The sequence below is a fragment of the Poecilia latipinna genome, unplaced genomic scaffold, assembly GCF_001443285.1.
Source record: "Poecilia latipinna isolate Pla-1442-1.1 unplaced genomic scaffold, P_latipinna-1.0 Scaffold569, whole genome shotgun sequence".
NCBI lineage: Eukaryota > Metazoa > Chordata > Actinopteri > Cyprinodontiformes > Poeciliidae > Poecilia > Poecilia latipinna.
The window spans coordinates 137,388-163,273 of NW_015113185.1; the positions used below are offsets into that span (position 1 = coordinate 137,388).

The 25,886-nt window shown below is 39.5% G+C and overlaps 1 protein-coding gene across 9 annotated transcripts in view; it reads right to left on the bottom strand.

Annotated features, from left to right (window-relative positions):
- LOC106953207 (C-myc promoter-binding protein-like) overlaps positions 1–25,886 on the bottom strand; it is a 69,710-nt gene that overhangs the window by 14,421 nt on the left and 29,403 nt on the right. For 2 of the 9 annotated variants that reach the window (XM_015041800.1, XM_015041801.1), the window contains exons 7-24: positions 24,747–24,813; positions 24,539–24,597; positions 24,283–24,427; positions 23,141–23,316; positions 22,603–22,703; positions 20,753–20,968; positions 17,897–18,042; positions 17,676–17,714; positions 12,371–12,504; positions 11,228–11,360; positions 10,571–10,777; positions 10,371–10,499; positions 8,100–8,244; positions 5,809–5,916; positions 5,462–5,554; positions 2,319–2,426; positions 2,052–2,201; positions 782–1,854 (exon numbers count right to left, since the gene is read on the bottom strand). In XM_015041800.1, coding sequence (XP_014897286.1) covers positions 782–1,854; positions 2,052–2,201; positions 2,319–2,426; positions 5,462–5,554; positions 5,809–5,916; positions 8,100–8,244; positions 10,371–10,499; positions 10,571–10,777; positions 11,228–11,360; positions 12,371–12,504; positions 17,676–17,714; positions 17,897–18,042; positions 20,753–20,968; positions 22,603–22,703; positions 23,141–23,316; positions 24,283–24,427; positions 24,539–24,597; positions 24,747–24,813 — 3,229 coding nt within the window. The remainder of the gene's footprint in view (positions 1–781; positions 1,855–2,051; positions 2,202–2,318; positions 2,427–5,461; positions 5,555–5,808; positions 5,917–8,099; positions 8,245–10,370; positions 10,500–10,570; positions 10,778–11,227; positions 11,361–12,370; positions 12,505–17,675; positions 17,715–17,896; positions 18,043–20,752; positions 20,969–22,602; positions 22,704–23,140; positions 23,317–24,282; positions 24,428–24,538; positions 24,598–24,746; positions 24,814–25,886) is intronic. The other 7 variants (XM_015041804.1, XM_015041807.1, XM_015041806.1 and 4 more) reach the window with 5 other exon arrangements.

Here is a 25,886-nt window from a genome sequence, read left to right on the forward strand (position 1 = left end):
GGAGAGAGAGACAGAGAGAGAGATGGAGAGAGAGACAGAGAGAGAGATGGAGAGAGAGACAGAGAGAGAGATGGAGAGAGAGAGACAGAGAGAAAGAGGCAGAGAGAGTGAAAGAGAGGGAGAGAGCAAGAGAGATGGAGAGAGAGATGAAGAGAGAGAGAGTGGGAGAGAGAGAGGGAGGGAGAGAGAGACAGAGAGAGAGAGAGGGAGAGATGGAGAGAGAGAGAGATAGAGAGAGAGAGAGAGAGAGACAGAGAGAGAAAGATGGAGACAGAGAGAGACAGAGAGAGACAGAGAGAGAGATACATAGAGAGCGAGAAGAAGAGAGAGAGAGACAGAGAGAGATGGAGGGAGAGAGGGAGAGATGGAGAGAGAGATGGATCAAATGTGTCCGTCTCTCTCTCCCTGTTTTATAGACACAGACTTTTTGATGCCTTCAGGTTCACAGAAGAAACCAGCATGGAGACCATCAGTCCCAGTTTGCTTTACTGGTTTTAAACTATAATCACTAAACAGGAAGAGGATGGATGAATGAATAAATGGATGAATGAATGAGTGAACAGATGAACAGATAAATTGATGGTGATTTTAATGTGCAGTGACCTGACCCGCCAGCCAGCAGGGGGCAGCAGATCTCCAGCAGCTTCAGCCAATCAGACACAAAGCTGAAATCTAAAGGTTGATGAAGGTCTGATTCTGATGAAGCTGATGATGAAGCTGATTTTATGTGATTCTGTAGCTTTAATAATCCAAACTAAAGCGGAGCATCGGGGCTCTGTACCTTGGTTGGCGTGTTGGCCGTGGCGAAACGCGAGTACCAGCGGCTGGCCCGTTCCGCCACGCCCTTCCCAGCAGAAACCACGCTGGTCTTGAAGACGTCGAGCGTCGGGGTGAGCAGGGCGTCCAGGGCGAAGGCGGAGGAGGACGGCGAGGCCAGGCGCTCCCTGAAGGGGCTCAGGCTGGGGCTGGTGCTGGAGCTGCGGCCCGACGGCGACGACATCAGCCGCTGGCGGGACGCGGGCCGGGCCGGCGACGCCTGGTGGAAGGTGCGTGAGCGCGGCACTGCGCTGGTCCTGAGTGGAGCGGCGTGGGGCAAGCTGGACCTCCGGAAGGCGGCGGCAGCGTGGGGGTGGAGCAGCAGCGGGCTGGCCGGGCCCTGCAGCTCGGAGCTGGACGTGCGGCTGCTCAGCGGCGTGTCCAGGTGGCTCATGTACAGCTCGATCTCCCGGGCCAGATTACGGCGGGCACCCGGCGCTCTGGCCTCGTCACCATCCGGGTACGCGGCGCTCTGCGACTCGGCGGCCATCAGGGAGAGCGGGTCGAAGCCCATTTCGATGCAGGTACGCATCACAGCTCCTCTGGGTGCCGCCGAGCTCATGCCACCGTAGCTGGCGCTGCGCTCAACGGGCTTTTTAAGATGTCTGACCCCGAGAGACGGCTTCTCCAAGTCCAGATCCTCAAAATCAAAAATGGCTTCCGTGTTACTCTTATCTTCATCACTGTAGCTTTGTTCCTCTTCCTCTTTGTGATTAAAGCCTCCTAAGCGACGCTTCTGGCTGTAGTTGGTACCGGACAGGATCTTGGCGTCGGCGCCCAGCAGTCCGGCGATCTTATCAGGGTCGGTCTCCGCCTGACTCATGCCGAGGCCAAGAACGGTTGCGCCGCTGCCGCCGCTGGCCGTCGTGTCGCCGCTCACGCGGCGGGCCCGCGCCGCCTGCCAGTCCAGAGCGGCGCCGCTGCCGCAGCTGCCCACCACATCCTCCAGGGCGCTGCGGTGTCGCCGCAGCAGGCTGTTGGCGCGAACCTCACCGATCTCATCCAGAGACGTGGTGAAGAGGAGGCCAGCGATGTGGCCTGGCAGACAGCAGGAGGAAAAGAGCTGCTAAGCTAACAGAGTTATGATGTTACACCGAAGAATGGATGTGACTAAATAAAATTAAAAAATTCAATTCAATTCAAGGTGGACCAAAGTCGCAGCATTTGTTACATTTTCAGCTGCTGCTGATTTGACACAGTGTCCCTTTTCGGTGAAGTAAACCAAGTGGAGTTACCTGCGCTGGTGGAGCTCCTGGGTTTCCGGGCAGAATCCCCGTACGGATAGCTGCTCCGAACGATTCCCCGAGGCTTGAAGGAGGAGCCGGCCTCCAGGTCCAGCTGAGGCAGGCAGTCCTTGCTGCCCTTCACGCTTTCAGTCTCCGACACTGGACACGGGAAAATCAGTCGGATCGGATGATTTAAAAAAAAAACATAAAAAATCTCTGGAGGAAAGGAAGAATCATGTTTTAGTTTAGGAGAGTCGTATCGGATGAACTACTGACAGGAGCTGCAGTCGCTCTCCTTCTTCTCGTCTTTGTCGGGGGGAGCGGCGTCGCCTCTCCGAACTTCCTCCTTCGACAGAGAGTTGTAACCCAAATCCGACTGATCTCCTGGAAAACCGAAGGGAGAAAAACTGAAAGCTCAAATTTCTCAGAAAAAATAGAAATTTAAAAAAATAGAAAAGATCTGGACCAACTACGGCTTTACTCTGCACCAAAAACCAAATCTAAAAATATTGAGAACAAAAATCTACATTTCTTCCTCAGTTTCCTCTCTGGGGATCGTCAGAAAGTCCAATTATCAGCCACAGCAGGGGTCTGCAACCTTCACAGTAGCTCTTAATAATTTGGCTTAAAAAAGCTGAATTTAGTTTTTTATTTGTTTTTGTAATTCATTATTCTATTGATTGTTCTGACAATTAATCAGATAAAAAAAACGGAACATTTTGCTGATTTTTCCTTTAATATCTTAATCTTATTTTAAACAGTATTAGAAATACATTAAAAGATGCGAATAATTTGATTATTTAAGACATTTAATTGCCTAAAATGTAAACAGAATATTCCATTAGTAAATGCTTGATTCTTTGTAGCTAAAGGACCAGAAAAAAAAAGTGAAACATTTCAGCTGTTTCTGCTCGACTTATCAACACCGTGTAGAGAAAATTATTAATTTTTGAATTAACTGATTAATAATTGATAGTAAAAGTCTTTAGTATGAAAAATTACACAAGGTTTGAAGCTAATATTGAGTTCTAACTAAAACATATTTACAAACGTTTTTCATCTTATAACCATTTATATATGTTTTTGTAGAATTTTTGCATAATTACTGCTGTGAATGTTTTTCTTTCGACAAACGGCACTTTTTGAGACTCTGTATCCTCCAATTAACGATTAATCAATTGTTGACTATTACTTCAATAATCCAATTAATCACAATTAATCCAATTAATCTTTCCAGCCCTACACAGAATCTGTAATTTTTTTTCCTCACTATGTTGGAAACAACTTGATTTTTATTTCCATCATTTCCCACCATAGAAGAAGAAAACGTGTCAGTCCTCTTGTTGTAAATGTTTCATGTTTTCCTCACTTTTAAGGCCTAAAAACAGAAATAAAATGGTGGTTCTTTTAAACTTACCAAATTTCATGTAGTAGAGGTGAATTAAAAATGTTTAGTCTTTTCACAGAAGCTTAAGCAACATCTGCGGCTCTAAACGGGGAAAAACGTCTTTGGTTTGTGAAGGTTGCAGATCCCTGAGGTGGATGAAAACATCAAACCACATGAAGTGCACATCGCTGAAGTTTCTGCGAGAAAATCATGTTTTTTATTGGGCTGCTGATGAATTTGACAGCGAAACCCTCTCCGGTTCCCAAGGCAACCGTCTGTTTGGACTTTCATGTCGTCAAATCTAAAGTAACCATGAGGAGTTGCAGCTTTATGTGAAGCAAGCAGGGCTGGGCGATTTGGACTGAAAATAAAATATCTTCTTTCATACCATATCCAATTTTAATTCATTTACTTATTTTTGCTCACTTTCTTTCCTAATTCAGAAATGACAGTAATTTTTCTTTAAAAAAAAGTGTCTTTTATTTCAATCTTCCCTTCTATGATTATGTATTAGAGCCGGCCTGTGAGAAGTTTTCTTTTCTGACGAGAATATGGTCATAGTTTTAGAAAAAACATCTGAAGATTATGAGAAAAAAATTGTTTTAATGAGAAAAAAGTTTAATAATCCAGATTAGAAGTGATCAGCTTAGTTTGTGCTCCTTTCTTCGACTCGGTCGTTTTAAACCCTTGATTAGAATTTGATGCTGATCTATTAAAATATTCACTATTTTTATTAAGTATTAACTCTGAAACTATATAATCTACATATAAGTTAGTATAAATATAACTTTACAAAATGTTTGACATTCCACATTTAAATTTTTTGGGTATATTTTGTGTTGGAGTTCTCACAAAATTATTACTTTATTCTAATATTATGAGTTAATTCTCCTAATTAAAAAATAATCTTAGCTGACGCTTACATTTTGTCGAAGAATTGACTTGAATTCAAAGTCCAAATAAGTAAAAGCTGTAAAACAAGATGGCCGCGACTCTGAAACCCACGGAGAGCATTGATGAAAAAATATAAATTTTCCAAAAATTAAATATTCAAAAGACAAAAATTAGATTAATCAATAAAATCTATCGATCACCAAGCCTTAGATACCAATTTAAAAAGCATCTTTTCTTCTCTGAAGTAATAGGTGAGCTGCACATCCATCATGTTTAGCCGTTACCTCTCCATCTTTGAGCCAGGCCGCCCGCAGAGACGCGTCTCCATTATTAAAGTGATAATCAAACAGAATATGCCTCTGGGTAATTACACGCCATAATTAACAAAGACAAAAACACTGACAGGGCTGAGAGTGAAGAGCGGGAGAGGAGTAGACGGATGAGTCGGAGAGAGGAAAGACAGATCACACGACAAGCTGCGTTTCCATTACAAATGTAAGCAAAACTTTGTCTATATTCCACTAATGTGAAAAAAAAACAACAATTTCACACCTGTGGTGTTTCCATTAAATAAGAAATGTAACTAAGATTGGCGCGTTTCCATTAATTTCAATTCGTACAATTTTATGGTTAACAGAAACACAGCTAACAGCAGTTCTACGGTTTCCATTAACTGTAGGATTGCGCAAACTGAAATTACAAAAATAAATTTGCTTAATGGAAACACGCAATTTTGTTTTTCAATATAACGTTTTTGTACCAGGATGATTTTTTATTTTTTTTGGCACTATCAAAATTTGTGTATTTCACAAAACTGCAATGGAAAAACTTTTTTCACATCAGACAGGTCATGTGATCAACAACAGGATGTTACTACTGGCAGAAACGCCGAAGAAGAAGACGAAGACAGGAAGTGGTTCAGCATATTTTTAAATCTCGTGAACAAACTTATTCATGTGTGATTTTAATTGCATTTCTTCTTTAATAAAAACAAATTTGCAAAGTTGTTGTCTTTTTTAGATTAGTGAAATTGCTCACAACTGTGATGGAAACGCAGCTGGTGACTTGGAAAAGAAGTGAGAAAAACCCCGACAGATGCAGAGGAGGATAAAGGAGGCGGGCTGGTTGAGAGGTTTACCTGGGTGGAGAGTGGCTTCTCTGAGCTCAGCGCCCACCCAGGGAGAGCGGGCCGCCACGGGCCTGGCCCCCGCGCTGTCGCCCCCGCCGCCCACTGCATGCAACGGCAGCACAGGCAGGGCCAGAGTGAAGGGTTACGCACAGAGCAGAGCAGAAACCACAGCCGAGGAGGAGGGACAGACAAAACGAGCGCCAGAGGGAGGGATGGAGGGAAACGAAGAGGAAAACGAGTGGAGCGGAGTACAAAAGAAGGGAGGATTAACAAAAAGGTCAATGAGAGAAGAGGAAAAGAAAAAAAACGATATGAAACATGAGGACTGCCGGCGGCAGCGAGCGTCTGAGGTGTACCTGTGCTAGATCTATCGTCAGAGGGTTCTACTGGGCTCTGCTCGGCCGGGTTCGGGTCAGCAGAGCTGTCCAGACTGCCGTGACTCACAGCGTCCAGGTCGCTGCCATCTGCCCAGAAACAACAAGCTGGTGAACAAAGATGGCGTCGCCACAGATCCACGCGCCGGTTCGTTAAAAACGCCTTCCTGGAGTTCACCACGTTTACCCAAAACGACTTAAAGGAGAATCAGTCGATTCCAGAACTCTGAACCGGTTTAAACCAGTTGGGGATAAAAACATCAGAATGAATGAATGAATGAATGAATGAATGAATGAATGGATGGATGGATGGATGAATGGATGAATGAATGAATGAATGAATGAATGGATGGATGGATGGATGGATGGATGGATGGATGGATGGATGGACGGACGGACGGACGGATGGACGGACGGATGGACGGACGGATGGACGGTAGGTTGGTTGGTTGATTGAATGGATGGACAGACGGACGGATGGATAGTTGGTTGGTTGGATGAGCAGACGGTTGGATGAACAGATGGTTGGATGCATTTTAAACTGCAGTTTTAATTATTTTCTATTATCTATAATTTTTCCTAATGGATTCAGGTCGTATTTATAGAAGATGTAAAGAGGATCAGTAAGAAAAAAAAAACTTCTGATCAGATTTTATACTCCATCTCTGGTTGGATGAAGCGGTTGGATGAACAGACTGTTGGATGAAGCGGTTGGATGAACAAACAGTCGGATGAAGCGGTTGAATGAACAGACGGTTGGATGAAGCGGTTGGATGAATAGACGGTTGGATGAAGCGGTTGGATGAATAGACGGTTGGATGAAGTGGTTGAATGAACAGACGGTTGGATGAACAGACTGTTGGATGAAGCGGTTGGATGAACAAACAGTCGGATGAAGCGGTTGAATGAACAGACGGTTGGATGAAGCGGTTGAATGAACAGACGGTTGGATGAAGCGGTTGAATGAACAGACGGTTGGATGAACAGACTGTTGGATGAAGCGGTCGGATGTCTCTTCCAGTCGATCCTCCAGAATCAAGCCTTCAACCCTTTTATGATATGTTTATAATAAACTTTGACCAGCAGCTCAGAGTAACGAGGAAAAATCTCAGGCTGGTGTTTAACTGGTTGTGTCCGGGCGGATCAGAACCGGACTCGGGTCAGGACCCACAGCGCAGCTGGTAACAGGGAGGATCTTTAAAAAAGCAGGGATTAGCAGGCTGGGATTATCATGCAGAGGAAGAACGGCCACAACAGAGACGCTTCAGTTCACAGATTATTTAACACCACAGCAGGCTTCTAATTAATCTGTGTTTTAATTATGTGTTGGTTAATTTATTTAACTTTTGTTATAAAGAATGTATATTTTTCCAATATAAAAGAATCTAAATTTATTTATAGTTTATTTTAACTTGTAAAAAGACAAAAATCCCAACATCTTTTATAAAATGGTATTTTTTAAAAAATATGTTGGATTATTTAACATTTATGTTTAACAAACATTTATATTTATGTTTATGTTGCATTTATTGAATTCAATATTTAAATTAATTAAATAAAAGAAAAGTGCATATTAATCATTAGTTAAGCCTAACAGTAGGTCTTTAAAATGAAATTAGTTAATTTTTTAAATTTACTTAAATTAATTAAAAAAGCTAAAGAAAAAGGAACAAAAACCTAAAATTAAATACAAATAAATTGCGTCTTAAACTGTGCATCACACTCTACAACAATATAACTTTCTTGGCTCTTTTATCTTGATTAAAATTTCTCAGAAATATGGAACAACGTTAATAAATTTTCTCTAAGTTGATAAAAATTTTGTCAGATTTTTTTTTCAGACATTAAATGCTTTAAGATCTGAGAAATGCTGTTCAGAGTTGCATCACAGGTCAGAAATCCAAACCGCAAGGATAATTTACACTTATAAAGTGTGGTTATGTGGAGTATTAATGAGCAGTCATTATCTAACCGCAACAGCAATCAGAGCGATTTCAGTTTGGAAAATCAGGAAGAAATTTTAACGGAGAAATCAGGCTAAAAGATAATCAAAGGGCGTTAATTTAATAAGCAAAAATTCAAGATTTTACAGTGCGATCTGAGCTGTTGAATATGTTTGGATTTTAATAACAAATAGAAAATATTTCAGACAACTCAAATATTTAACCTGCTGATCATTTGAAATGGAACTGTATTTTTACTGTCTGGCCTGCATTTTCCTGTGGATACGAGACGTTATCGGTTGCCGTTGGTAACGTTTATAGGCTGGTTACCTGACAGCGGGCTCTGGGTGAGTGGCGGTCCGTGTCGGCGCAGAGCTCGTTTGAACTGAGCCACGCCCAGAATCACGTTCCTCAGCTTCATCCATAGGAAGTATCCTCCTCTGGTGCTGGAGGGCCACGTGCTCTCCAGCACCGCCTACACACAGGACAGGAAAGTTTGGTGGAGGGAAAAAATACTGGATATGTTTTATGAATCTATCAATGTTACATTTTTTTTGTTGTTTTCAAAGAAAAAAGGTTTAAAATTTTGATTTTTGAGAATTAATTTTACCATTAAATGTCATCGGAACATTCTGAGGGATTTAAATTGGGCCTAATTCATTATTGACCAAGTATGGCTGAAATGATTCATCAGATTAATCGTGATTAATTGATTATTGAAATAATCAGATTATTTTTGGGCAGCAGAAAGAGCTGAGTTTTAGAAGTATTTTTTTAAGCTTCAGATTCATCCTTTGCTTAAATGATCAAGAGTTCGCTAAAGAAATGCTGTGGTTGAATTTTAGGAAACAAAATGTTTATTTTCCAATAAAAAAAAATAGTTTATTTCTTTATTTTAATCTTTTACTGCATTTCTAATATTCTATGAAAATATAAATGAAAAATCTGTAGAATATTCTAAGATTTTTATCCGATTAATCAATATAATAAATGATTATTAAAGTAATCCGTTAGCTGTAGCTTCACTGCAGTAATTTACAGTAATGAAGGAAAAATTGACCAACTGAAGAAAACTTTCAATTTCCATTTAAAATAAATAAAAGTATAAGTGAAACTGAGCAGAAACATTTTACTAAACTATCTGTTCTTAAATGAAAAATGTGGACTAATTCGAACATTCAACATTTAATTTTTAAATTAAATCTAAATATTTTTCATGTGAAAATCTGCACCACATTGTAATTATATCTCTTGTTTCTTGATGAGTTGCTGCAGCCGTTTGGACCGGACCGGGTTTGTCTGCAGAGTGTGACGATTTTCTGGTGCTAAGATCTCACTGATTATCACATCGCAGCTATTTATTCTGCTAGCGCTAGCCTCATAATCAGGGGTCAAACGCTTCACTAATCAACACATCCACACCTCAAAGGGGGCAGGAAGATGCAAGGAGACATTTCTGCAAAGAAAATTAAGATATTAAGATGTTTGTTGTATAGAAAAATCTCCATGTTGGTCATTATTATGCAGCAGTTTATGCTGAATATGGCTGATCCAACTCTTCCTGCTGTGGCCTCGTCTTCCTGACGGATCGCAGAGGTGTGATTCATCCGGACATGAATGAGTGAAGACACAAGGCTGATCAACCTTGGAGGGAAACTGTGGTGCATTCTGGGTAACAACGGTGGAGTGATTCAATAATCTGAACATGATTAATAATGAATAAAGGATCAACATCAAGGCTGAAGTCGTCTGACTCCCGAGCTCAATGAGTTCAATCCGTTACTCCTTTCATTTCCACTTTTTATGAAGCAACTTTTATTCCTGTTGAACGTTCAGACCTTCAGGTTTTGCCACACTCAAATTTCCAGTAAGGCTGACACGATTAATTGGATTAATCATGATTAATCGATTATTGATATAATAATAATAAGAAAGAAAAACGTATTCAGAGCAGCAATTAAACCCAAACTAGAAAAATCATGGATAAGATATTAAACACCTCAGTCTGTAAATATGTTTTAGCCAAAACGCCTCACTTTTAGTCTCAGGTTTAAAGAATAAAAAAAGTCACATTAGTGTTTGAAGTTTTGAAATTACTTATTTTCCAGACACCAAATATTGTCAAAAACTGGCTGGGATGCTTTTTCTTAAACACTTTTTTTAAAAAGCTGTTTGTGTTAGAAATGTGCCGATCCACTTTCTTCACTTCTAATACCAATATCTGAGTTTTATCGGCCGATACCGATCAGATACTGAATTGATGTAAAACATTTCTTTTTAAAAAAAAAAAAACACTAACATAAATGTACTGAATTAGAAATTTATTTGTTAACTCTGCATCAGTATAACTCACTTTAATATACAAATAGCTTCACAAGTTTGGTCAGATATGGAAAAACAATTTTAATTTGTTCAGTGAGTGAACCCGATCTAATTCTTTTAAATATCGGGACCAATACAGATATTAATATCGGATCAGTGCATCTCTAGTAGAAACCCAATTGGAACATGCAAAATGTGAATTTTCTATAATCTTTAAAGTTCGTTTTGTCAGATCAGCTCTGTTTGCGTTTCTGCCGGTGAACATTTTGGTGAACATACCTTGTTGTAGTATCCGTAGGTGATGGCGTTGGGGTGAACGCCGGCCTTCTTCATCTCAAACAGGACTCTGACCGCCAGGACCGGCTGGCCGTACTGCCCACACAGCTGCATCAGGACCCGGTAGCACACCTGCAGGGAAACCTGTGTGACCGCTTTGCTCCGACGCAGCTGATTGGCCGAACAGGAAACGGCTCGTCTACCTCGTCGGGCGGCTGCAGCTTCTTCGCCTGCATCTTCCTGAGGACGTCGTAGGCGGTGCGCAGCGCCCGCACCTTGGAGTGGCACACCTTGACGTACGCCGGCAGGCAGATGAACCACAGGCCGTAGCAGTGGCGCAGCAGGCACTTGGACCACAGCTGGGGGATGGACGAATACTTCTTGGCGATCTTCTGCGCTGATTTAATCTCCTGGGGGTGAAAACCAGGAAGCATGAAGAGCTCCAAGAGCTCTGGTAGATGGTCGTGTTGCCTTCAGAACCAGCAGATGGATGGGCAACCCAACTGGCTGCTGATCTCCATGTTCCTGGAGAACCTTCTCCTACCACACTTTTTCCTTCCACTCAACTTTCTATGAATATGCCATAGCTTTTCCATAAAATTCAGATTATGTTGGGCACCGATTTTAGGTTTTCATTCACTGCACTGTAAAAACACAAAATCTTATCCAGTATTCTTGTCTGGTTTCTAATGCAAATACCTTATTATACTAGAAACTTTCTGAAATAAATTACACAAAAAAAAAACATTATCATTTTTTAGATGTACCTGGAAGAGATTTTACAAGATATAATCACAGCAAACGCCTCTTCTTCCAGATTAAACTGTCTTTAGAGCAGGAAGTAGGTTACTGCTGCTCACCTGTTTGGTGCGTCTGAACATGGGGGCGGGGCTTGTGGGGCAGCTGTGCCTGGCAGCGAGGCGGGAGGAGGGCGTCCGCAGGCCCTCCACCGGGTCAAACAGCTCCAGAGTTAACACCGGGAAACCGTCATACCTGCAGGACCACAACATGTTAAACGATCCGTCAAAACGTTACGGAAACGTTACGGAAACGATTCAGAAACGTTACAGAAACGATTCGGAAAAGTTACGGAAACGATTCAGAAACGTTACAGAAACGATTCGGAAAAGTTACGGAAACGATTCAGAAACAATACGGAAACGATTTAGAAACATTACAGAAACGATACGGAAACGATACGCAAACGTTATGGAAACGATACGCAAACGTTATGGAAACGATACGCAAACGTTACAGAAACGATCTGCAAACGTTATGGAAACAATTCGGAAACGATTCAGAAATGTTGCAGAAACGATTCGGAAACGTTACGGAAACGATTCGGAAATTATTTGGAAACATTATGGAAACGATACGGAAACGATTCGGAAACGTTGCGGAAACAATACGGAAACGATCCGTCAAAGAAGAAAAGGGAGAGTTCATTTCCACCAAAAACCTCAGAAATCTTGAGATTAATGTCAGACATTTTCTAAATTGTCTTTTTTGGAATCTCGGATCTTGAAAATTAAACATTTTCTAGAACAAATGTTCACTTATGAAACTCAGAAAAATTTTCTACTTTTGAAATGCAGAAATGTAAGTTTTTTCTAGAAAATTTCTTAAATCAATCTCAAAATTTCTGAAAATTTTCAAGGCAATTTTCAACATTTCATTCTCAAAAATTTCCAAGTTTTTTGTAGAGAATATATGAGATTAAACTAAAACAGAGTTTATTGGCAGAAATTTATTCCTTTTTGTTCTTCGTATGTTCAGGCTTTTAATCAAATGTCACATTGGACTTTATTACAAAATGGCCGTTTGAATCTCAAGCACTTTAAAGACTTTATACAGAAATAATAAAATTCAAGTATTTTCCAGAATTTCATGAGCCCTTGGCTAAGTGCTTTTCCACGCCTGACAGACGTTGCAAACCAACCAAAAACTGTCCAGAAAACGGATGAGAAGGAGATGAAAGCCCACCCAAATGGTCCAGTCGGTACCTGTAGCAGAGCGGGTACTCCTCCCCGTCAGGCAGCGGCGGCAGCTCTGGAGGAGTGATGAACACCGTGTGCTCGCTGCGCTGCGACTCATCGATCTCGATCAGCCGCGTCTCATCCGGCCGCTCGCCGTCCACCTGCAGACCGCAGCACACAAACAGGGAGAGAGATTCCCAATTTACAGACTCTTTCATCCATCTCAGCTGAAGAGACGGCGATTTATTTATTTACTTTATTCCGGGGATGGACAATATATTGGTATCATCAGTCATTTTTTAATGTATCGGTAAATAAAACCAGGTTGATATTAACGACCAACATTTGTTTTCATCTTGTTGCCATTTGTTTCTGGTCGTTTTCTTTCCAGTTGTGAAAGTAGCATCTTCCTTATTTCTATTATCATTTCATAGCAATAGCTAGCTTTACACTTGCTAGCTGCCTAGCTAGCAAGGGAATATGAAATGAAATGAAATGAAATGAAATGAAATGAAATGAAATGAAATGAAATGAAATGAAATTTTTTTTATTCGAACATGATACAAATATAAAATAAAATAGTGCACAGTAACAAGAAGTGCATAAGAAAGAAGAGAAAATACAGATTTTTTTGTTTCAGTTAACATATCATGCTCAAAATAGGGTAGGAAGAAGTGAGAACTCCATATTAGCTGGTTGTTAGCAGTAGCCGTAACCGCTTAGAGTCAAGATGGTTACTTGCAACAGTAAAGTCCTGCAAGAAAAAAAGAAAACTACATAGAAAGTAATATTAAATTTAACATCTCTGATCAACATATTTAAGGCAGACTTATCTTTTTTCTGTAAATTTAAGACGTTTTAAGGCTTTAATTTTAATACTTTAAGACTTTTTAAGAATGTGTGCAGATCCTGTTTTATGTATTTAATTCCTTCTCCTTTTTATTTCATGCTTTATTTTTAACTTCCTTTATCATTTATGAACCATATAAACAAAAACACATTCTGTACTGAACTGATCTGGATTCTATTTAAGACATTTTCACACATTTTGTTTTTGTGTCTGTTCATGTCATCTTAATGCCTTTAATTTATTTATTTAAATCAAAATAAGCTACAAAAAAAACCCCTGATAGAAACAGGAATGTGGCCCTGAGCAGGTGAGTAGCATCCATCTAAATCAGGATGTCACATGCATGGGTCAATGTTTGGTGAACACACCAATTAAACTCTTGTACCTAAAAAAAAAATCCTTCAGGGTAATTTAACGCTGTGATGAAGGTGAGAGAAGAGGGAGGGCGACAGTAGGTGACCTAGTTTTCCCTCTACCTCTGCAGCTTTCTCTGCAAACTGTGACACACAAAACAAATGACACCCAAATGCAAAGTAAAGCTACAATAAACACATTCACATCCATTACAGAATTAATGATATCACAGGGAAAGAGCCAGACGGAGAGAAACATCCCTAATGAAGACAGATAAAGCTCCTATAATAGGAAACAGGCAGGACAACCAGGCTAAGCTACATTTACAACGAGCTTCCTGTCTCTGTTTCATCCATGGAACAACAAATCATCTGCTACGGTCAAGCATTTTGACATTTTGCCGTTTTTATAGGTCAGCAGTAAACAGCTAGCAGTAAGCTGATGCGTAAAATCTCAGAGGTTTCATAACCGAAGGAAAAGTCTGAAAACTTCAGGAAAAAAACAGACCAGTCAAATAAAACTGATCTTTCGACAGCAAGACAAGGACAGCGTTTCGCCATCAAGACAGTTATTTGGGTTTTATTTATTTACTTATTTTGGCTAAAATTATCTTTCTTCTTCAGGAAAAGTGTCTAATTTCTAAATAAATTCCAGATTATTTTGGTAAGAATACAACTTCTGTTAAAGTTTGCTTATATGCAGATGACACTACTTTATTTTAAGAAGAGTTCCCTGTAGCTCAGCTTTAGACATTTTATTTTAAGGAGAGTTCCCTGTAGCTCAGCTTTAGACACTTTATTTTAAGAAGTTCCCTGTAGCTCAGCTTTAGACACTTTATTTTAAGAAGAGTTCCCTGTAGCTCAGCTTTAGACACTTTATTTTAAGAAGTTCCCTGTAGCTCAGCTTTAGACACTTTATTTTAAGAAGAGTTCCCTGTACCTCAGCTTTAGACACTGTTGTCAATCATTGGTAATAATATGTCAGCTGTTAAAAGTTCACCTTTATGCAGATGACATCTTTCTTTATTCAGATCACTTTACTTTGAGAAAAGCTGTTTTCAGGACCTTCAATCGCTCTTTGATTGCTTCTGATTATTGGTTTCCTTGTCAGAGTGGATGAATAGTAATTTCTTGGCTCACCTTCTACCTTCTTGCTCAATCTAGACAATGGATTAAACAATGCTTTGTGATTCTTTATTTGTATAGCCCAATAAAATATATCAAGGTCTGTGGTTGCAATATGACAAAAATGTGGAAAAGCTGAAGAGATTTAAATATTTTAAGAGAGAACTGTACATGTGAATTTTTCTTGAAAAGTATATTTAATGACAACATATGATGCCAAAGCATCAAATCTCTGAAGATTATCCAGTAGTGGCACTGAAAGAGAACATGTTTGTGCCTCAGAGATTCATCTTTTACATGCTGTTATAAATCTGTGATTCTGTCAGACGATGTGTTTGGTACAAGACATTTACAAGTCTACAATCGCCTCAGCAGGAGCATTAAATTACTATAAATCACTGTGACTCCTCACCCAAAAGATACAAGGTTACAACCACACACCGGGGGGAAATGCAATGATCCTGTTTTATTTTCCTGAGCTGCTTAGATTTAATGAGATAACTGCTGCTGCGGTGACTGGGGACAGATTGGAGATTTATGGTGGATCTAGGGAGAATGAATAGTCACAGCAGCAAGCAGAATATACTGAAAGGTGCTTAATGAAAGGCCTTAGTTGTGCAGGTGCTGATTTATCCACCGACAGAACCGAGGCGAGGCCAGGTGGGTATTAAAGTTCATAATTTAGCCTAGTTAGCCTGAAGGTAAGAAAAGACTAATAACTAAATCAGTCGAGGACGAGGTGAGGAAGAAATATCCTTTTTGCTCTCCTACTTATAGGTTGTCTTTAAACAAAGCTGAAAATTTGCAATCAGGACAAAAATGTATTTTAAAACCCAACCTTTAGATAATTACAAAAAGACAAATAAAACAATATAAAAAATAAAATGAATTATGAAGTCTCTATGAACAAAATTATCCTTAAAAAAATGGCTATTTGGGGCCAAAGCACCAGACTGAAACTTTTATCATCCAGTTTTTGATAAAAAGAAAAACAATCAATCATGCAAATGGAAATTGATTTATTTTTAATTTGTTATATGATTAATTAATTCATTGCTACAAAAAATCCTGATTGCTTCATTTGTCTAATTAAAATAGAAACACATTACTTGAATATTATATGCAAATATAACAAAATTTACCTGAATGATTGCAAATCGTTTGCAGAAGGCATCCAGCTGCATTTGTTTATTTTTGATCTTTACTGTGTTTATTATAAGGATTTATAATTACTAAAAAAAGCTCTGGTGATATTTCTAAACCGTCTCTCCTTCAGGGATCAATGAACTTTAAGCTGATTTTCCTTCACTTGAGCGATCTCTGTGTGCTGAGAAATGACACAGCCAGAGCTCACAAAGACAAACTCAGGATTTAATCGTCTGTACAGGAGGAAGTCAGGACACCCAACTCACCTCACTGCAGCACAGAAAAGCTCCATGAACATTTCCACTAAACCTAAATTACAGCAGGTCTATTCTGAAGCTGCTGAAGCCGGTGACCCATGGAAGTGACTCAGGGAAAACGGCTGCTGAAACTGCAGTCACATTAAGTTTAACCTTCAACTTACCAACATGAATTAAACTCTCCAAAATGCTGCACACAGAGCAAAAGAAACAAAAGGAAAAAGAAACCCTGACTCTCTAAGAGTGTTTTGTGAATTCTCACAACTCTTCAGCTCCACCACATCTAGTGCAGAGCGCAGTGAGGTGCTAAGAAAATATCAAGACCCTGCAAACACGACACACATTCTGTTTGATCGTTAATGTTAGTTCACCGTTTATAATGGAGCCAGAAGGCTGGAGTCTGATGACCTAAAACTGTTCTTCCACACATGCAAGAGAAACTGCACAGCCAGCAGGAATAATACATGCAGTGAATATCTAAATGAACATTAAAAATGCAGAACACCAAGCAGGCTGATGCTGCCTGAATGCAGCCATGTGAAAAAGGGAGGGGGAAATGAGGAAACTAAGGGCGTCTTCACACCTGATTGTCCAGCAGACTTGGACCAAAATTGCAACATTTGCTACATTTTCAGCTGCTGCGGCTCTAAACCCTATGGAAACCTGTTCCCCTCCTCGCCTGTGGGGGCGCTCCACCAAGAACCACTAAAGGAAACGACTCTGAAGAAGACATGAGTGCAACTTCCTGTTTCACAAAATGTAAACAAAAATGGAGTAGGGTAGGATTTTAGCGGTTGTAGGATTTCTCTTTTTTATTTCTCCTGCTAACGCTAGAGTCACACATTTGTTTTGGTTATATTTACCCAGAATGCTTTGAGGTATACTTTGCTTATTGCTTTTGGTCTCTGGTCCGCCTGGCGTTCACATATCCATTCAAACTGCACCAGAGTTCACTTCAACCAAGCACAGATATAGTTCCAATCGATTAACTAGAAACCTCCGTTTAGACTTTCTATGTCGTAGTTTGACCTCCATCCATCAGAGGGCACCACTGCTGATCCCGAAGCAGAGTCCAGTTGATACAGAAACAAAGATGGCGGAGACATCCCGGAACGGGAAAAAGAACCGTCCAAACAGAGATGGTTCTCTGATTTAGCTTTATGAAAAATTTAGCCCTTCATGTTATGAAAAGACGTTCGTCCCTCTTGACACAAGAAAAAACTCAGGTTTTTAAGAAAATGGCCGCTTATCAATCAACCAACTTTAGATCAACTCATTAATCAATAAGTTGCATCTCTAGAGACAAAATGTAAGTTTTTAGGTGGAGTTTTTTTGGTCCACATCAGAGTTAGATTACACATTTGGACCAAATTTTCTACGCAAACAAACTACGGTTTTATTAAAGCGACTAAACGGAGCTGGTGTGAATGCAGGATTAAATCAGACCTGAAGGATTTGAAGGTTTCCTACAGCAAAACAGCGAAAACATCAGAACTTCAAGTTAGCCATGCAAAGCATTTTCACTCAAAATTATTTGGTAATTTTTGCAGGTAATGCACACTAGGAAGCAAGCAGAAGAGGTGAAACAGCAGCTAGCTTACCTTCCCTCCTTTCTCTGCGCTCCGCTCTGAGTTGAAAAGCTGCTCGCAAGAGGAAGCAAGAGGAGACAGAGGAGAAAACTTAACTTGAAGGCAGAGAAAGTTACAGGAGGTTCACTGAAACACTCCAACTCAAAGCAGAACCAGAAGGAGAAGGATGAGAAAAGATTGTTTTGTTTATTTTCGGGAAGCCAAATTAAAATGTATGAAAACGTGGAACTCACTTTGTCAACGCAGTCGTCAAAGAACGCCAGGCTGGTGTCTTTGTCGCTGACGAACGAGCATTCCTCGATGAAGCGGATGAACATCTGGGTCTTGGTCATGAGCGAGTAAAACTTCTGGTGAGAGCGGTCGCGGCTCTTCAAGAATCCTGCAGATTTAAAACATCAAACTTTAAAAACTGAGCTAATTTTACCGAGAGACGACCAGCTGCGACAGCAACAATTAACAGACTTCCTCCAAAAGTGTGCGGCTTGGAGGCTAAAGACTCCATTATTCTGCAAAAGGCCATAAAAATATTCTTCAGCGTCCATTTGTGTTGGTTTGGATAATGCACGGTGTTATTACTGTAATGGCCAATTTGGGACGAGCGCGAACGTCGTGAAACGGCTCCATAATAGATGCTGAAAGCAGCTTAACTGGGTAATAAGCCTCGGTTGTTATGAGACGGAGAGCAGGAAGAGCGGCCGCTGGCACAACGCAGAGGTGAGCGCAGAGTGTTTCCTGCACATGATTAATATTTTATTTGTGACAGAGGCCACTTGTAAGCAGGACCAGCAATTACATTCTCAGATTATATACTGTGCAGTTTCATTTTTCTAATATAAAAACACATTTTCTCTGTTATTTCAGTCTCTTTACCATCTGAAATACAAGAATCTACAAACAGCTTAACAAAACTATTCCATAATAAAACAAAAATGGCAAACCAGCCAATCCTTAATGTGGAAGAAGAAATTAGTGAAGTCTGTAAATCAATATAAAATAATTTTAAAATGAATTGGTTGGAGGTAAATCTAATATTTTAGAATATGTTTCCTTCTATAAAGATGGCGGATTTAGCTCATCATGTCCATATAAACACTAAATAGGTTTTCAAATGTTTTTGCTGATGCAAAGAGAAAGAATACTTACAAAAAATTGTGGGAAAGACAAAATTGCTCATGTTGTTTTTGCCTCAAAAACTGTTTTTTTTTATTAATGACTAAAGTACCAAACTGCATGACTAAGTTACGTTTAAGAGAGCTTAAAGGTAATTGTTTTACAGCAGGATGTTACTCCATTAATTTGAAGATATTAAAAAGGAGAATCCCAGATTTAGGCCCCGTTTTGAATTAATAGTAAGAATATGTCTACTGTTAAAGTTTGTCTTGTGCAGATGACACTGTACTTTATTTTATAAGGAGTTCTCCAGGGCTCAGGTTCAGGCCTTGTTTTGAATAAATAAATTTGTCAGTAATAAAAGTCCTAAAATCCTGGTGATCCTCAAAATATCAAACTCTCTTTCAGCAGCTATAAGCTGCCAGCCAAATTTCTGTTTTTCAGAAATCACTTACAAATCTCAGATATTATTCTGCACCACATAATGACCATATCAAACTCATACCAACTTACAAATAGTCAGACATTTGCCTTGTTTTAGAGCGCATATTAACAGTTTTGCAAGCAGCATTTTTTATTTTTATAAAAGATGAAGTGTTAATTTATAAAACACCTTGCAGGTTATTTTTATTATTATTATTATTATTATTATTATGACATTCTACCCATTGTACCTATATTGTGTATTTATTTCCTGTTTTGGTTTAAATCTCAAACTTATTGTTGTAACTCTGATGACCTTTCAGATTTATTCTGAACACTTCTGGTCCTTGTATGTCTCCATGTTTTGGGCACCAGACTTGAATGTCACGTCTAACTGATCAAATCCCCAGAAAAAAAAACAACAACAAAAACAAGAGTTTGATCATGTGAGAAATGAGAAGTTCAGAAGCAACCTAAATGTCACCTTCAGAGATACTGGAGTGGAAACGCTGCAGCTGCAGAATAATCAGGACTGACATTTTCAGCCCGACAGAGAGAGAAACTCAAAATGGTGTCATTACAGACATCATTATTTCTATATCTTTGTTTTTTTATAGTAGCATAGAAAGTGATTCAGACTGTACTCGTGTCCCACATGTCATCAACTTTCTTTCTTCCCAATTTAACAAATCAATCCAACTTCCTCCCACTCCAGAATATTCTGACTTATTGGTTATTTCTCCAACTCATTCAGCATTTCCACATGACTAAGATTAAAGATTAGCTCTGATTGGATTTAATCTCTCCAAAATACATCCGTCTCATATTTTCTTCATAGTTCATCTTGTATTTAACCAGTATTTTTATTTAGCTTGTCTAGTTTCTATTATGCAACACTGTGTATGCAATTATCAGAGGTGGGCAAAAGCTGTATTCAAGTAAGAGCAGCTCTTCTTCAACATATCTTTATTAAAGTATCAATAAAAAGCAGCTGTCCAAGAAATTACTCAAGTAAGAGCGTCTGGTGAATCTTTGGTTAAAATATGTTTGTTTTTCATTCAGAGGGTAGAAAATCCGGAAATGTTACTCAATAAGAGCAGAAATACTTCATAATAAAATGACTCAAGTAAAAAGTCCAGTGAAGTGAACTTTTTTTTTTAAAGTTACTCCGGTAAATGTAATGTTGTCTAAATGTAACTTGGTATTACTCAGCTCTGGCCATCATTCAGCTTCACCTCCCTATAAAAGATGAAAGCAGTTTCATCTAAAGTGGTCGACCGTTTAAAGTCTTAAGTTTTAGGAAGAGAATAAATAACTGTTTCAGCTTGCTGTTTTTGTATTTCTTCCTCAGGTTTTGGACAGCCATCAGAGGAAACGTGCCTCATTACTCTGTGCTGGACTTGTTAGGGTTCCTGTGTGAAGACTTTGAAGCGGCTGCATGGAAACGGTGGAGTCGGGTTAATTCATTCGGCCGCTTCCTCTGGGAGTCCGATCTCCGGCTTCACATGCAGCGCTGGTTTTGAAGTCATTTTGATCAGACGATTTCGGCGTGTTACCTTGTAAGTCAAAGAGCGAGCTGGCGTCCGTGGCCTTCTCCGACGGCGCCTGTGTGATGGGGCGCAGGAAGGAGCGGTAACCCTTTAAAATGGCCGCCATGAAGCGCAGGAAGGCTTCCTGGATCTCCAGCTCCAGCATGTGGAGGCTCTTCCCACAGCTCAGCTCTTGTGAGTCGCTCATGCTGAGCTCCAGCAGCCCGTCGGAGCGGTACTGACCTGGGGACAGAGCCGTACGTTAGCACAGGGCTTCCCAAACGTTTCCACGCCACGGCGCCCAAACAGCTAGCGGCTGGGGACTGAAAACTAGCAAACGATGCTACAAAATATGTAAAGAAACTAACTTTTAGAATGTTTTACCACTTTTGTCCTCTACTTTCCATAATGATTCCATTCGTTTAGCATAAATGTTGTGTTGTAGCTTCTGATTTTAGCTGTCCATGCTATGCTAACTGACGGAGCAAAGCAGCTATTTTGACTGTTAGCCAATCAGAAACATGAGCATCTCAAATAGCATTCCAATTAGACTTATGATAAATTTATCTGGGTGATAATTTGACCCAGAAATTATTGCTATAAATGATAATATTGTTGTTTTGAGACCATTTTCAAGTAATATAATGTTAATGGCATAATAATGCAATAATATTATCAAAGATCAATAAACTTTAAATTGTAATAAACATTTATGCTGTAACTGGAAGATGTTTTAAATATCCAAAATAAAATTAATTATGAAGTCTGTAAACACAATTATCCATAAAAATGGCTAGTTGAGACCAAACCACCCGAGCTACTATCGACGTATGAATAAGCCAAAACCAACCAATCAGAGCCAGGAGGCGGGTCTTAGTGCTGCCAATCATCTTAATGTACTAAACATGCTAATGGCAGAGAAACAACTTACCATTACAGAAAACCTGTTTATCTGCCGTCATCAACAAGCTATGCTAACTCCTACGTAGAGGAGCGCACACGGAGAGTGATGGACAGCGCCAAGACCCTCCTTCTGGCTCTGATTGGTTGGTTTTAGTGAGCCTTGGAAGAAGATGGAGTAGCTTGATTTTTTCACAGATTATCTCTCATTTTAAACTGTCACAACATGATGACAGTTGTAACAAATATGTAAAAAAATATATTTTTTAAATAAAAGTTCCGTCCTACAGGTTTAAATTGATCATCTTTGACTTCTCAGCTGTTTAAAATCAGTTTTTTCCAACATTGATTTTTCCTGTTGTGAAGCCAGTGAGTTCTCTATAAAAAGTGATGTAGTTGTTCGGATGGCAACTTTACGAATAGATTTAATACCCAGAGAGAGATTAAAGTATTACTGTATCAAACTGGATTAGCAATACATTTTTAAAACAATGAAGCTCAAGTTTATGCCTGCTTCCCCCAAAAGGACATGAAACTCTCTGGAAAACTTCAAAATGCATATCAATTTCCAGACTTCTGGCAGTGGCAGAGGAGATTTTCAACTTCACTGAATCAGAAAATTCATTTATTCAATTACTGCGGCTGAATAAGCAGCAGTTTCTGCGGCCGAGCCGCTCAGAAAGTCGACAAGAACAGAGCGAGACGCTGATTAGGATATTATCCCAGGAAGGATTATTTCTCAGTTTCAGCTTGCTGAATGAAGAGGACAAGGAAAGAGTGAAGAATGAAAGCTACAAAAATATTAGAATAATAAAACTGGGGATGATTAATGAAGCACATCAGTTTTTTTATTACCCCTAATTACCCAGAAAGCTTTAAAATTGCAGCTACAGGCGTAATATGAGATTAAAACACCTTGACACCTTCTATTCATGAAACTTTAAAAACATTTGAAGGAAAACGCGGAGAGTACTCACCGTCGACCAGCTGCTGGTGCAGATTACTCAGCACATTCATCAGGTTTTTACACGCTTTCTTTGGCAGGATCTTCCATGTGAGAGCGCGTTTATCATCGTTGCTGCAAAAGCAGAGAAGCAAAGAAAAGTTTGGCCTAAACCAACATCAAAGTTCAGACCACCTGCCAAGCTTTCAGGCAGGTAAAAAGGTCCACCGGTTACAAGAATAACTGCTGACAAAACGTGGATACTTTGAGGAAAAGTTCATTCATTTACAAGAAACCTCTAAATTTAAAAACTCAAAAAAAAAGAAGAAAAAAAACTGCAAAAAATTTCAAATTTTCCCAAAGTAAAATTTAAATACCTTCCAAACACTTTCAAGGTAAATTTTCAAACCAGTTCTACACTTTAGAGATAAAAACAATACGAATTAACTAAAAAAAAGTTTTTACTCACCAATATATGATTTTATATATGTAATATCTTGTGATAATATTCTACATTTTACAGCACCGACAATATAGCAGAGGTTTGTTTTAAAACGCCTCTCTCTGCTTACTGGAAGATGGTGTTTGTGTCCAGGTCCACACAGTTCACGTCAGGCGGAGGGTCGTAGAGGTCAAAGTACCGGGAGTCGACGCCGACGATGAACGGACAGGGAGCGCTCAACACGTCGGCCAGCGCCAGGGGGCAGAGCGGGATGTAGGGACACGGCCAGTGGAAGGGGAAGATCATCTGAGGCGGAGCAGAGAACAACAAACGTCACGCCGATGCTGACGATTCAACACAGGAAGTTATTCAGACCCTCTGAGCCCAAACCTCATGTGAAACATCTGAAAACTCACATTCCAAAGCAACAGTTTTATGATGTTTTATAATCTACTAATGGAAACAAATCTGTTAAAAACAAAAATGAACTCCTTAGAGGTTACCTATGACCCTTCCTGAACAGGTCAGGATAAGTCTACTGCAGGGATGCCCAAGGTGTGGCCCGGGGGCCGTTTGTGGCCTGTAGGCCATTTGTGGCCCGTGGGGCCATTTGTGGCCAGTAGAGCCGTTTGTGGCCTGTAGGCCATTTGTGGCCCTGGGGCCGTTTCTGGCCTGTAGGCTGTTTGTGGCCCTCGATCCCAGTTCATCCTGTTGATGCAGATTTAAAGTTTTCACTGATGGCAACATAAAGTTCAACACAAAGTTTTCATCCAGGTTTTTACTTTGGATTTAATTTATTTTACTAGTAAAAGGAGACAAAGATTTGTGGACCTGTGCTGTTAATAAGATTGTCAAAATAAACCAAAACTGAGCCATTTTCTTGTCTCTAAAAATACACAAAAAGTCCAGAAAAAGATGAAAGATTTAGTGTATGGTTTGCCTTTTTTTTTAAATCTACTATTTGCACATCTGCTGTCTACACAAATCTGATTACTTTGCTCCTTTCATTAAAATATTACATTTTTATTTGTATTTTTTATTTAGCAAGTAAAAATAATAAAAAAAAAAATTAGTTTTTGCTATAAAAAAACTTTNTGCCCCATGCCAAAAGNTTGGACATCACTGGATCCATATAAAACATGTTTGTTACATTTTTGCACAAAATCATTCTTACATAAAGACAGAAAAGAGTTTGATAATCTGACTGGACAACAAGCTGGAAGTCGTTCTCCGGGTTTCTGGTGTCAGTGTGGCGTGAACACAGTGACTTACCGACACCAGCGCCTCTGTGACGCTGGTCAGCACCGCCGGCCGTAAAGAATGGACCAGGATTTTATGTTCGGTGACGGCGAACACCAGCAAGGTGATGGCGTTCTCCGGACCGAGGTTATGGAGCAGAGTGGAAAACCTTCCTCCGCTGAGGAAGACAAACGTAAAAATCGTATTTAATTTCAGGAGTAAGGTCGGTAAGTTGCATCTAATGTCAGAGGGGAATATTTAGGCTGGTGAATAAACCTGCTGCTCTCACCTGAGCGGTAAGGGAGAACTGACAGGCTGGCTCAACATCAGGCTGTCATGAGGAGAAAGCTGCAAAAAAAATGGAGTCAACCAAGCAAAAACACCAAACACCTGCAATAAATCATTGAAACGTTCATCCATAATGGAGGAGCCAAACACAACCCAGCAGGCAATCCGAGAAATTTCACCGATTTCACTCCTGCAATTAAAGAGCTTACCTGCACCAGGATGCGAGGCCTTTGGGAGGACGGGAAGGGAACTTTGTGCATGAAGTGAGAAATATGTCTGGAAAAAAGAAGAAGAAGAAGAACGGGGGACGTGAGGCCAGAAATAACAGCAGTGGGTGGCAGAATAATGTCTTTTATGTGCAGCAGGGGGACATAAAAAGGCTGTTTCACATTACCACAGCAGCAGAATTTCAGGAAAAAAAAACCTTTTCTTTCAACAAAAAACATAAAAATTGCACTTTTTTGTTGTGTGGAGAAAAAAGAGACTTATTAAAGTGAAGGAATGAAGGCAGCACCATCCGAGTCTCTGATTCAACCAGCAGAAAATCAGGGCTGCTGGGAAAAATATAGACAATATCTGACAGCAATAAGCAACAAATCAAGTAGACCAGACATGATAAATTTACCTGGACGATAAATTGTCCCAGAAGTTGTCACAATAAACGATAATATTGGTGTTTTGAGACCATTTTCAACTAATATAATGGTAATAATGCAAGAACACATTGTCAAACATTAAATTCTAATGAACATTTAACACTGGAACTGTTTTATGTATTTATCCAAAATAAAACATCAGAAATGACAAATAAAATGAATTATGAAGTCTTCAAAAAAGAGGACTTTTGTCAACCAGTTTATGGTAAAAACAAGAGAGAAGAGAGAAACTATAAATCAGGAAAAAATTTAATTATTGAGCTTGTTTTAATTTAGTATGCGATTAATTGATTTATTGCTTATTGTGACAAGGAAACACAATGGATTTAAGGAGTCACCATTAAATTTAGTCAAAAACATATTTATAATTATGTAACATTTATTTTCTCATTAAATCAGACTAAAGGAATGTACTCATCTAGTGAAGTTTCCCATAGAAAGCACATCTGGACCAAGACTTCCAGAAACCGTCTACCGTTTCTTTGGCACCATCTGCTGCCTTTTTAATGATATACTTACTGAATTGTTAAAACTTGTTTTCAAGGTGACTCATTATGCTTCCTTGAACAGGTTGGGACAGATTTATTGGTGATACAAAACATGTTTATTAACTTTTTATCCAAAATGGAAAAAAATCCTTCTTGGACAATCAGATTTTAGTTTGTTTTAGGGCGTCTTGTCACTTTAAATCCA